This window comes from Truncatella angustata (assembly GCF_020726525.1).
Source record: "Truncatella angustata strain MPI-SDFR-AT-0073 chromosome Unknown BKA67scaffold_4, whole genome shotgun sequence".
NCBI classification, from domain to species: domain Eukaryota; kingdom Fungi; phylum Ascomycota; class Sordariomycetes; order Amphisphaeriales; family Sporocadaceae; genus Truncatella; species Truncatella angustata.
The window spans coordinates 1,944,085-1,956,551 of record NW_025763384.1 but is presented as its reverse complement, the minus strand read 5'-3'; the positions used below and the strand labels follow the sequence as shown (position 1 = coordinate 1,956,551).

Sequence of the window (12,467 nt, the reverse complement as noted above, 5' to 3'; positions counted from 1 at the left end):
ACAGCTTGTGCTTTGAAAGGATGACAATCAAAAAGAGCTATCCGAGCTCAATGGTCTAGAAACCGGATGATTACTCGAGTATCTTAAGGGAGTCTAGCCATCTGTGAATGGCGCCTTCCTTATGCCAAGCTCGAATCTGGTTATTCGACTGGAATCAGTAGTGCTTTGCCGCACGTGCTGGTAATCTGGAACTCGTGTTACGAAGAACAAAAAGTATTGGTGCAGTCAACAAGATGGGAAGATACAAATAAAAAAGAGTTGGCTGGCATAGTGAATCTTATTATGTTCCACTTGGTATTTATTCTCTGGTGTCCATGGACGTTGAGTCCCTCTTAGTCTTGCTATCCGTCCAATGCGAATCTAGATATCCGAGTTGATCAGATCAAGAGCGATCTAAACTCGGGTATGTCTCCCCTAAACCCCAAAACGCCCGAACGAAAATTCCCAGCAAACGGCTGTCTTGATGCACGACGTGACTAGAACTTTACTTGCTCTGCTTGACCATCCAGGTCAATAAATCGACCTTAGTCACAATAGCCAGAGGTTTGGTCAAAGCCTTGCCATCACCAGGCTCAGTAACGACGGCAGCACTGTTCCACTCGAAGAAATGGCTAAGCTCAGTGAGCGTAGTATCTTTGGTGATCTCGACGAACTTTCGGCGGCCCTTGCCCTTGCCCTTCCTGAGGTCCGTGACGACCTCATCAAGTCGGCCGAAATCGAACATAACATCGGAAACAGGACTCTGTCCAGTTGCACGACCACGGGAGATGTAGCTGAGCAGATTGCCGAGTGTGACAAGTCCAACAAGTTTGCCTCCGGGGCCAGCTAGTACAGGCAGTTGATCGAACCCCTTCTCGCGCATTGTCTCGATGGCATCAGAGCAGGTCTGAGTTGCAACAACAGATGTGACTGGCTTGAGTCTGAGTGAATTGACCGTGGCACCAGCATAAGGATCGTGTTCTTTCTTCGAGTCTCCATTGATCGCCTGCTTGGCAGCCTCGTCTGTCTCTAGCATAAGATCATTGGCCGCTAGCCAGTCATCATCGGCGAACTTGCTGAGGTAGCTTCGAATACTGTCCGGAAGGATGACAACAACGACGTCGCCCTTGCCGAGTCCAAGATCCTTGACTGCTTGCACCATACCAGCCATAGCACTTCCAGAACTGCCACCAACAAGCAGACCCTCTTCGGCGATCAGGCGCCGAGCAAGCTTGAAACTCTCGCGGTCGTCGGTCTTATACCACTTGTCGACGATGTCTCTATCCAACACGTCTGGGATGAAGTCGTAACCGATGCCTTCCACCTTGTACGGCTCATCCTTGTGCTCCTCGTTAAGCGACTCGGGCAATGCAAGAATGCTGCCCTGAGGATCTGCTGCGACAATCTTGACGTCCTTGCTGTGTTTCCTGATACCCTTGGCAAGACCGGTGATGGTACCACCAGTTCCGGCACCGGCCACGATACAGTTCAACTTGCCTCCGGTTTGATGCCAGATCTCCTCCGCTGTTCCGAACTCGTGGGCAAGAGGGTTGTCTCTGTTCGAGTATTGGTCCAAGATGTGTGCGTTAGGGATCTCCTTCACCAATCGTCGAGCGACTCCGATATGCGACTCGGGGGCATCCCAGGCTGCCTGCGTGGGTGTTCTGATGATAGTGGCACCAAGAGCGCGCAAGACACTGACTTTCTCCGCTGACATCTTCTCCGGGAGGGTGATGATAGTCTTGTAACCCTTGATCGCACCAACAAGAGCTAGACCAATACCAGTGTTGCCGCTGGTAGGCTCGATCAGGGTATCGCCAGGCTTTATTCTCCCAGACTTCTCGGCCTCCTCGATCATGCGCAGGGCGATACGGTCCTTGACCGAGCCGCCAGCGTTGAACAGCTCAACTTTGGCATAGACATCGCACTCGATGCCCAGAGACTGGGGGATCTTGTTCAGTCGAACCAGTGGTGTGTTGCCGATCAACTCGGTCGCGGATAGGGCTATCGCTGGAGGGGCCGGACGGTGGGAGAGGGGCGAAGCACCGTTGGTGTCGTTTGTACTGGCCATCGTCATGAATGATCTGTGTTGTACCGAAAGACTGTAGGGGTAATCGCTTCGCTGAATACAATTCACAATGATGGACGAACTCGATGCGAAAGTTGAACACTGACAGCAGAATTGTTCTAAAGGACCTCACGAGTCAGACGAGGAATGTCGCAAGATTTCTCTGGCCTGATGCGGCATGTGAGAAAGAATTGCCCCACCAAAGCCGACGTTAGGCGGTTCGGAGATCGCCTCTAGAGTCGTATAGTTGGCCATTTACATAACAACCTTGCACCGGATTGGCTAAACTTTTATAAGGCTTTGCTAATAAGACCCAAGGTTTTTCTCTTGGTAAAAAGCTTTTGACCCTCGTATTTATTTGTTATGTCAACCCACTTAAAAACATGCAACAACCAGATCAGGACGACGCCAATTTCTCTTTTCTTAATGCCCAAACTAGACCGCCAGTTACGTAAACAAGTAAACATGGTCACAAAACCTGCATGAGGTAATTTAGGTGCAAGGAACTAATGTTTACTGGCCGTGGCGCCCACTAGATTCAATATCCGATAGATATATACATTGAGGCTCAGGTGGATCATACTGTGATTCATAGTATAGCTAGTACAACCACCAACGCACCCATGAGATGGGCAGATATGACTATACGTGCACCCCTTTGCTACTACCGAAAGGCAGTGCTTCATAGTAGGATGAATTTTCCGGCTCTGTATTATCCACCTGACCCAGAGATAAGCTCACGCTTAGTTGCGTTAGGACCACATCGGCACTATATAGGTAGATATTGGTCAGTTGGGTTGTCAAGATGATGCATTCAACAATCCCAATTCAGTTGCGACCCTATCGTAAAATAATTTGAACTGATGTATGGTAAGCTGATACTCAAGACTCCATTGTCGACACTACACAAAGGACCTACGTCGTCACCATGGGACAATGACATTCCTCGCCGAATGCGGACAATAATGCTCAACGACTGGCAGACTCGTACACAATACAACCTGGGATGCTCCGCGCATGATTATGACATTGTGAACACCAGTTCTGTACTGCGGAAACCATTGATTTGATTGCACTAATTTGCCTGCCGATGGATCATCAAGAACCGATGGACGAGGCCGAAGCGCCCGATGCCCAGCAGCAAGATGAAGAACCAGAGGTAAACCCATTTCTGCGCGTTTGGCCACGCATCTGAGCAGCACTAAAATTGCAAGGACAGGAGCCGGAGAACCAACCAGAAGCCACCACGATGGCCGGCTGGACGCTCAATTCCAAGCCGGTCCCCTTCCCCTTCAACATGACGACGACGGCCCTGTGCGCAATCCTACAGTGTCTCCTCGTCCTCGGCAACCTCGAGTTCGAGCATCGGCTGTTATTCCGCTATCAGATATGGCGCTATCTCTTCCACGTCGTCCCGCGCGTCCTCCTGAGCATTGCTCTGGCCTTTCTCAGCACTCTGCTCTACGAGCGCATCCTGGCCTACGAGGAAGGGTATTTCCGTCTCCTCTGGAACGCGGCTATAGTCGAGCCGCAGCGCCTGATGATCAGACTCATCGCGAAAATGTGGGATGTCGACATCGAGATTCCTGCTCGTGAGGAAGCGAATCGATTGAGGGAATTGCATGAAATGTGGAGAATGCTCCAGCTGGGAAAAGATGGGCGAAGTTCCCCAACCGCCGCCTCAATCTATGAAACACTTGCGGAGGCTTGGGAAACGCTTGTGAATGTTGGTGTTGTGGTTGAGCTGGAGGTTGCAAGACGTTTATCTCGAGATGGGCTTTTATGGGTGCTGAAATGGTCGCAAATGTCAGGATGGCAGGAGGTAACCAGTTTTATCAACGAAGATAAGATCTGGGTTGAGACGGCCGCAGATCCGGAAGACCTCTGGGCCCCGTTGCATAGAATCGTCGGGCAGGTTTTTCTCCAACTTCTCGTGGCTACTGTCTTATTACAAGTGATGTTTTTCTACCGATTTCGCCTCCAGGAGGCCCAGGGGATCTACGAGGATGACGACATGTATGAAGAGCTGCGACCAAAGGCGACGTTCCTGCGGGCGACGGCTATGCACCTATTTACGTATACGGCATATCAGATCATCCAGTTCGCCATACCTGATCATGTACGAACGGCTGTTCCGGGACATGTGCTCAAGCTGGAGACTGTTCAATGGCTGAGGACGAGAACATTCAAAAACTTCTGTCTCGCACCAGGTTCGTTTTCAAGGCTCGATATGCGCGGAGGGGCTTGCCTTGAGGACCTGGGGTGGGTAGTGGCAACTCCTATCTTGACACTCGCTGTGCACCTTGCCGTTCGCTATGTAATGAGATGGTTTGTGCGAATTGGCTGGTGGATGGCCGACTCAATTTTCGAGTGGCAAACGCTGTACATTCACTTCGCCGTGGAACAAATAAAGCTGATTTTCCTTGAGCAGATGGACGCGGACCTTGGATTGGACGATCAAGTCAAGAGTCGAGCTTTAGTGAGTTTCTTCTTTCCAGGTTCGGGCCCTATGGCTATGATGGTCCCTGGCGGCTATGATGCTGAGAGAGTATGGGGCGCTGATGAGAATGAAAACAATGGTGGGAATGAGGGCGTTGATTAGGTCGCGGATAATTGAGTTTGGGATGATATTAAGAATTACGCTTTGCTACTCATAAGGATGACCTTAGGAACTGGTGAGCAGCTCAGTATTGTTGTCTCTGCTCTCTTCCAGGCAAAGTGATCTTAGACAACTTTTTTGGATCTATCTTCCAGTTCTTGCCCTTGTTGCGGTCATCATCACATGTGCTCTTGCCCACCCTACAGTAGTGGTCATTAGCGCTGTTTCTCCCATACTATGTACAATCTACTTCTATCACAACGCCCGCCTGGCCGTGTAGGATCCTCCACTCACATGGTTCCGTTAGCCATGGCTCCTTGGATCCATGCGCATCGGTTGTTCTTCAGGTCATCGGTCACTATGACTTGCCCGGTGTATGTGTATTCAAGAGTTTGCGCAGCTGAGCCGTACTGCGGCCACGTGACGGCCTGGCCGATATAATTAGGATCCCCCGTTAAAGTAAAGGTGACGATATGATCTTGAATAGCGTGTGCAATGGTTGGATCGACAGGAAGGCCGTTGTTAAGAGTAGTCGTGTCGCCATTGAAGAAGACGAAAGGAACATCCTGTGCGTGGTATCCAGGTGGGTACGCGAATATGTAGTCGTAAGTGGCGTTTTTGAACGCAGCAGAGAGGTAGCGAGCTGAACAGGCGAACTGAATCTCGGTGCCAATTCTCACTGCGCGAGCGAATTCAGTGGTCCATGGGTATGTCCCATCAAGAACATCGGGCCACACTACGTCAAGCATATAGTTATAGGTCTCATTATCGAGTCCAGGAAATTGGCCGATGACGTATTCGCGAAGTTGGGCAGAAGTTGTAACATTGGTCGAAGTAAAAGGAACTGATTCGTTTGAGGTATGACTGATCATCAACTGCAGTTATTGTTGGATTGTGTCTTCCAGTCTTGTACAGAAGTGTTTAACTTACCTTGACCGAATGGTCGAACTTGCCTTCTAGCAAGAGTACCTGAGGGTGGTTTGGAACATAAGTGCCATCGACCACAGGGCCGTAGTTAAATAAGCCAACCAAGGCTGTATAAACAACCCCTTGATTGATATACTTTAGCTGAGCCGAGCTCAAAGCCCGTAACTCATCAGTCGTGTCGATATTCTCGCCAGTGTAGTTTGTAGCCACTTCCATGGTCAGGTCATAGCCATATGAGCCATTAAGGTTGAACTGGTACGCTGGACTCATGATGACAGCCTGATCGAAAGGTGCAGCCTCGCCACCACCGTAGGCCGTGATGTGGTGCATGAGAGAGGATGCACCTGCACTCTCACCCAGAGCGGTCACGCGCTTTGGGGAGCCGCCGAACTTGCTTATATACTTCTCAATCCACTCAAAGGCAAGGCGTTGATCGTACAAGCCAAGGTTTGGCGTGACGTCAGAGCCATCTAGCCAGCCGAACATACCCAGCCGGTAATTGATCGATACGATGATGGCAGTATTGTTCGAGCGTGCGAGAAGACCAGCGACTTGTCCGGAACCGGTCTTTGAACCGTAAGCGAACTATTTCACTCAGAGTTAGTAATGCTTCTTCAATATATTCTGTCGAGCCTTAAAATTGACCAGGTTTGATACCCTAGGTCAAAGTCTTTCCATGCAACATGGTATATGCTGGCCTGGGTGGACTATAATTTGGAAGATACTTACACCTCCTCCATGAATCCAGACGAGAACTGGGGCAGCGGCAACCAAGCCAGCATTATAAATGTCGGTTGGGACATAAATATCGAGGACCAGACATGACTCAGTTTGTGCGCCGGAGTTGTACAAGAGATATGCCATAGTCGCGACATCGACACCGTTCGCGGCAGCTTGAAGTTCGATGATCCATTCTGGGTAAGCTTGCATGCACTCAATGTTGGACGTGCTGCCACTGTTCACAGTACTGTTCGTGCCTGCTGGCAGTATTGGCTCCCGGAAGCGCAGGTCCCCAATGGGTTGCTGGGCGTACGGAATATTGCTGAAAAGATAATAGTTTCCTGTACTCTGTTTGCAGTATGAGTATTATCGATAAGGTATGTAGACTCAGACGCAAAGAAGGCACGAATACTCACGTTGATGCTTGAAGAATGCTGCTCATATCCAAGGTCGACGACGGGGGTGTCATCCCTGACTTCCAGCCGTTCTGTCTGACTTCTTGGCAGGTCCCAAGGAGCCGCAACGGCCGAAGCGGCCAAGAAAGCCAAACATATCGACAAAGAGCACTTCATCTTGACGGCTTCTGCAGCACTCGAGGTGTCTCAGAGTGCAGGACTGCTTAGGACTTGCGTTCTACTGACCAAAGCGCATGGGAAGCTGACTGAATCGGCATGATTGAGGTCATCTCTGGACAAGATCACCTTTATAATCCATTGCGCACTTTTTGCCGCCATCTCTTTCTACCTAGTCTTCTGATGCCTGTCATTATGGCGAATGCCCTGCTACGCTCATGCACATCTTCTAGGATCCTCAGATGCTTGTTGAAAAACAGAGAGCCTTGACGCGCGCTGCATTGGTTCGCGATAGATTTTCGTCCCATACTATGCATCGACCTCCGAGGTGGGTGCCGAAATGGGCATGTTCGTCCGTGCGCTCAGACGGGAACAACCTGGAATGCAACCGTCCGTGTGGGGCTCCCGGCCTGGTAGCCGTTGGAGGTATAGCACTGATGGGAACGCAGCGGCGTGTAGGTCGGTTTATCTCAGAATACAGAGTGGTGCATGAGTTTCGCACGTGGCCCGTACATGATCGCAGGCATAATGGGTACTGTTATCGACAGGCTTGGGCTCTCAACACTCGGGACTTTCCCAGACCCTGGCACTACGCTGCAGGCGCCGCTGAATCCAGCAATAGTACTAATGGAGATTCTACATCAAGTGGTAGGCAGGTAGGAGAAGGGTTTTCCGATTGGTTGTCGTTCGCTTCTCTCTACGAACAAATGCAATGCACATAGCCCAGGGATAGTATGGATGGCCCAATGTGACAAAAACGATTTAGGCACCCAAGCCAGGACGTCGGGACGATATAGAGCCCGACTATACTGAATGATGTGGCTCCAAAAAATAACCTCCGCTTAAGATTACATTCGTTACAGTGGGATATAAGCCCGCTGCAAGCGCACTGACGCATAGGCCACGGTTCCACGCACACACACCATCTCAATCATATCCAAATACAGATCTCTGTCAATAGTCCCGGTGGGCAAGATCCAATAGTCACTTGCGAATTGGTCACAAGTCCGTTTTGCAGCTCATATAAGGCCGAATGCATACTGCCAACCGCTTTGCCAAGCCCCTGTATGGTATATCGGTAATCTTGTCTACGTTGTGCCTTGCATAAGGTAACCGCATATTGATTCGACATGCATATGTAATTTTAAAGTCGGGCTTTGACTAAAAGAATAATCTGCGCACTTTCGCGTGGCAGCGACATCATCATAGATTGGCTTATTCGCAACAATGGATCTTCTGGTGTTATCATACTTTCGAAATCATATTGACTGTTCTTGCACCGGATTAAGACCATGCACGAAAGACAAAGGTCGCATTCAGGAACAAATAGCGCAGGTTTTCCCCGTCTGCTCCGAGTTCAGCTTCGGCTGTTGCCGCTGACAGAAAACGGCGCACTAGCGAACTGACCCCCTGGTTGCTTCACGGTCATCCTTTCCGGCCTGTTTCCCACGACATAGAGAGTGCCAAGCGGAAATACAGTTTTGCTTTCTTGAGCTATCGCGTTAGACTAACTTTAGTCGGCCCTTCAGTCAGTCCATGGGCACTTGTTCAGCGTACCTTCCGAAAAAAGGCAACCCGGTTCCAAACGGGGTTATAATATGTAGCATACCTTATAGCTATTACTATCTTCATACACCCCAAATCTAGTCAATTTTCGATCGTTGTAGTGCACAAGAGATATTACCACTATGATCAGTTGAAATGTTTCTTCCTTTAACTACAATGTACCCTCAAGGAACTTCTTGATAGTTGGTCTTGGATCCTCCTCTTTCAAGCCGAGGAGGCCATTAGCCAACTCAGTATTTGCACTGTCGCCACCATCTTTGTACAAGTATACCTGAAGAAAATCTCTGAAAGCGCTGAAGTCCTTCTTCTCCAGCTTCTCATAGCCAATTTTGTCCAGATCGGACGACTTGATTTGTTCGGTCGTCCACTTCGTCCCTGATTCCTCTTCTACTATCTTCAAGAGTTGGTTCTGGGTGATGGTGAAAGAGGCGATAGACAAATATTGGTTTGCAGTCTTGTCTGCATTCTTAAGAATCGCCGCAACCGCCTTACCGATGAATGACAAGTTGGATGCGAAAAATGGAGTGTTTCCCGAGTCGATAATATTGGCACTCTTGCCGCTCTTGTCGAATCCGAGGCCGCTGAGTCGAAGACCCTACATCGATGCAATCAGTCTCCGTCTAACACGTGGTGTTTCCCAGACGTTTACATACCCAGTCAAAAAAGAGGCCATTGGCGACTCCAGTCCAGGTGAAAGATGGGTTCCCCTTGGATTTTTCGGCAAGATAATCAGCCACTTTGATTTTGCCAGCGATAATTGTCTTCAATCCCTCGTGCTGCACTGTCCTTGTGTTGATGCCGAACTCTGACGGAATGAAGCGCTTGACCCCCGCATTGAGGGCGGCATCTATGATAGGATACTGATTGCCTACAGCAGGGGAAGCAGCCGCAGATACTACGGCGTCTTGGCCCTGCAGGGCGTCCTCAAGCGACTTGACAGAGTCATAATCCACTTTCTTCACGGTCACACCAGATGGGAATGTGGATGATGATGAGTTTCTGGTCAGAACTGTGACGTTGAACCCGTCCGCAAGAAGTGCTTCAGTAATGGGTTTTCCGACATTGCCTGAGGCCTATTGGTCTTGTTAGTTACAACCTTTCTAGAGGATCTGTATAAGATCAGAGCCCCACTTACGCCAATGACGGCAACATTCTTGATGGAAGACATAGAGATACAAGTATCTACGATCCACGGTGGCGCGATGTAAGACTTTTTATTCTCACAAGTGTTATGAAGTGCGTGTATGAATGAGAAGGAGAGCAGAAGTGAAACTCCAAAACTGATAGGTCTCTTAGCCATCTCTCTGGCATGTTCGGAAGAGGCGGGGTCATTTCATATATTGCCGGAATGTGGAGCGGCACCCATATCGCGTCATAATAGTGCGTGATTGATCAGGCGTTCGTCCCGGCTGAATGTGATTTCGTTGGCTCTATCAAGATGCTATCTGGTGTTTGCCGATAGTTTGGTAAGCAAGGACAATGTTGCAACATTGGACCTTTCTCGCGTGCAATGAAGCAATCTCGACTCAAGTCTAGCAGGAGCTACTAGGCTAGTCTAGTCTAGTAGCTCCTGGGCCATGGAATTGTGCTTGCTATGCACACTTGCTATGAGCTTTCCTCGTAATATCAAGTCTGTTGCCATTAGTCAGGGCACATGCAAGACCGACCCCAAAGTCCTTCTGACGTTGCCGGGGGTGATCTGCCGACACGGTGGTCCCGGAGAGTCTCCGCTCGGACCGGCATTGCTGTACAGTAGTCAAACAATATGATGTCGTGCACATTTCTAACCTTAGTCACTTTGCAAGATTGCATAGTGATATCTACTGGGGATCAGTGACGGGATTTTCTCCCCCCGACTGCCCACCACCGTATCTGCAAAGTTTGTGCAGCTGGGAATCTTCTAGACTTCTGTGGGTGATCTGGCGTGCTTGCCGATGAGAGACAAGAAACGTTGAGCAGCGCTTTCGGCCACTTTTATACTGGACTTGAGATCCTTGGCCCATGAGGGCTTGCTGATCAGTGGGAGAGGAAGGGACAGTATATAACAGTAATGTCTATAGTCGCAATGCAAGGCCTCGAACGATTGAAAAGTCTGCGATGGTCTGAAGATGATTCTATCGTGGTTTGTCCAACTCCACTTTGTTTAGTTGGGGTTTATTGAGATCTGTGCCGCTACGGACCCGTGCTGTACGTTAACAATCTATGTAACTATCTGAACTGGTCACAGATAGTTACCATGACGGCGGGCTTAAAGTTTGCCACAACACCAATAATTGTGGTGAATACTCGCAGTCAACCAATGATTTCATAACACGAAATGTGAAGATTACATCAAAGCTCGGTACCATGCATTGAACAGCTCAGGCGGCTGTTTTTAGCATTGTACAGTAAGTACTCGAGCGCGCAGTTTATGCACGGTACCTCATTCCATGGGAACAGCTCCCCATTGGCAATTGGCAAGCGGAAGCTTTACCAGCTTTCGGCGCGTCGCATTACCGCGAAGCAGCTTTATTTTCGCAACCAAAACAAGCATACTCGACGTCGTGGTTCACAATACATATACATTCGTTTCGCATAACTGTACAATTTTGTTGTTCAAATCATTGTCTGGCGTTCTACAGCGTGACGTCAGTCACGCAGTTGGCTCAACGCCTTGTCTCTGTTCTTATTTCGAGTGAAGTACCAAAATGGCCGATGAATACCAAGAGTTTCCCATCGAGGAGACGCCGGTGCCGACACAAGCCACCGGGGATGTGGAGATGGACGACGAAGCCGGAGGGGCCATCGAGAACGCGAACGGCAGCGAGCTTCCCTTCGCTGGAGGTGCTGAGGCCGAGCCTGAGGCCGAGAAGCGTCCCGAGTTCATCGACTATCTGAAGAGTCCAGTCGTTACCCTGCTAGTCGGGAACAGTGGGATTGAAACGATTCTTACAGCACACCAAGCACTTCTTCTGCAAAGTCCCTACTTCGTGGAAGCTTGCGCCGCTTTCAGCAACGACGGAAGTGTAAGTGCCTGCCGTGTCCAATTAGTTCTACTGCTGGCAACTGGAGCTAACGAACATTTCAGCCCCGACAGATCAAACTGGAAAACGAAGAGATCGATGCAGTCGGCAGCTTCCTCGAATACCTCTACACTGGCGACTATTTCCCTAAGAAAATTCCCGGAACCCGACAGTTGGAGACTGACCCGTCGTTGCCCAGCGTGGACGAGTCGGGCAACCAGCTGTTGAAACATGCGCGAGTATACACATTGGCGGACAGGTTTGGCGTGAGCAAGCTCAAGGGTCTTGCTACGAGCAAGATCCACTGCGTCAACTCCACGGCCAAGGGCGAGATCCAATACGCCCGCTACGTCTATGCCTACACAAGCACTGAGGACGCATCAATCCGTGCGCCCGTTGCTAATTTCTGGGCTACGAGAAGTCACACCCTCCGTGCCGAGGCCGAGGAGGAGTTCCGTGGCCTATGCTTGGAGTATCCTCAATTTGGTTACGATGTCCTTAGTAAGTTCTATCAAATCACACCATTTTTCTTATTGCTAATCAGTCACAGCACGCGTGTTGGATGAGAAGCTCAAGCGCGAGACGCAAGGCAAGCTGCACCCTGCGTCCAGTAGTAACCGCAAGAGGCCGCGTCTTAGCAACATCTAATCATGACACGTTTACTGCGGTGAATGTCTAACATTCGGCTTGTTTCATACAAAAATGGTTCATGAAAAGACTGAAGAAATATTCAACGGTGGTGTTACATAAAGGACAGTCTAAAGAAACTGCGACTTGGTAGCTTGGGGCATATAGCTCAGCTTACGGTTTGCGCTAGGTATGCGTTGGCGCTGGTATGGTTTAACAAAATTGTACATTAGAGAACATGAAAGCCTTAGGTCACAATAGGGTAACATAGGTGGACGACTAATTGCAATTCAAAACGATAATTTTCAGGAAAAATGTTCATTACTTCCGACGTGATGCTAAGGCTCAGGGCTAGAATATACAAATGCGCCTTCCAACACATTTCCTAGCGACACCCTCCTCAACCA

General features: G+C 49.5%; 5 protein-coding genes across 5 annotated transcripts; 2 read left to right on the top strand and 3 right to left on the bottom strand.

The window, feature by feature from the left end:
• Window positions 1-172: 172 nt before the first annotated feature.
• BKA67DRAFT_274640 (tryptophan synthase beta subunit-like PLP-dependent enzyme) lies at window positions 173-2,213 on the bottom strand. Its single transcript, XM_046095909.1, has one exon. The coding sequence runs from the start codon at window positions 2,054-2,056 to the stop codon at window positions 485-487; it is 1,572 nt and encodes a 523-aa protein (XP_045958570.1). The 5' UTR covers window positions 2,057-2,213; the 3' UTR covers window positions 173-484.
• A 924-nt stretch (window positions 2,214-3,137) lies between these two features.
• On the top strand, window positions 3,138-4,649 carry BKA67DRAFT_658606 (uncharacterized protein; the record flags this gene model as incomplete). The annotated part of the gene is made up of 2 exons (XM_046107304.1): window positions 3,138-3,206; window positions 3,267-4,649. 2 exons carry the CDS (start codon window positions 3,138-3,140, stop codon window positions 4,647-4,649), a joined length of 1,452 nt encoding a protein of 483 aa, XP_045958569.1.
• Window positions 4,650-4,792: 143 nt separating this feature from the next.
• On the bottom strand, window positions 4,793-6,986 carry BKA67DRAFT_274621 (Alpha/Beta hydrolase protein). Its single transcript, XM_046095908.1, has 4 exons — window positions 6,710-6,986; window positions 6,303-6,641; window positions 5,577-6,158; window positions 4,793-5,521 (listed from the first exon to the last, which is right to left on the bottom strand). The coding sequence occupies exons 1-4, from the start codon at window positions 6,863-6,865 to the stop codon at window positions 4,937-4,939; spliced, it is 1,662 nt and encodes a 553-aa protein (XP_045958568.1). The 5' UTR covers window positions 6,866-6,986; the 3' UTR covers window positions 4,793-4,936.
• Window positions 6,987-8,582: 1,596 nt separating this feature from the next.
• BKA67DRAFT_592489 (uncharacterized protein) lies at window positions 8,583-9,599 on the bottom strand (the record flags this gene model as incomplete). The annotated part of the gene is made up of 3 exons (XM_046104841.1): window positions 8,583-9,026; window positions 9,085-9,504; window positions 9,567-9,599. The coding sequence occupies 3 exons, from the start codon at window positions 9,597-9,599 to the stop codon at window positions 8,583-8,585; spliced, it is 897 nt and encodes a 298-aa protein (XP_045958567.1).
• A 1,019-nt stretch (window positions 9,600-10,618) lies between these two features.
• Window positions 10,619-12,383, top strand: BKA67DRAFT_274554 (uncharacterized protein). The gene is made up of 3 exons (XM_046095907.1): window positions 10,619-11,436; window positions 11,499-11,934; window positions 11,984-12,383. Exons 1-3 carry the CDS (start codon window positions 11,119-11,121, stop codon window positions 12,079-12,081), a joined length of 852 nt encoding a protein of 283 aa, XP_045958566.1. The 5' UTR covers window positions 10,619-11,118; the 3' UTR covers window positions 12,082-12,383.
• Window positions 12,384-12,467: the final 84 nt, after the last annotated feature.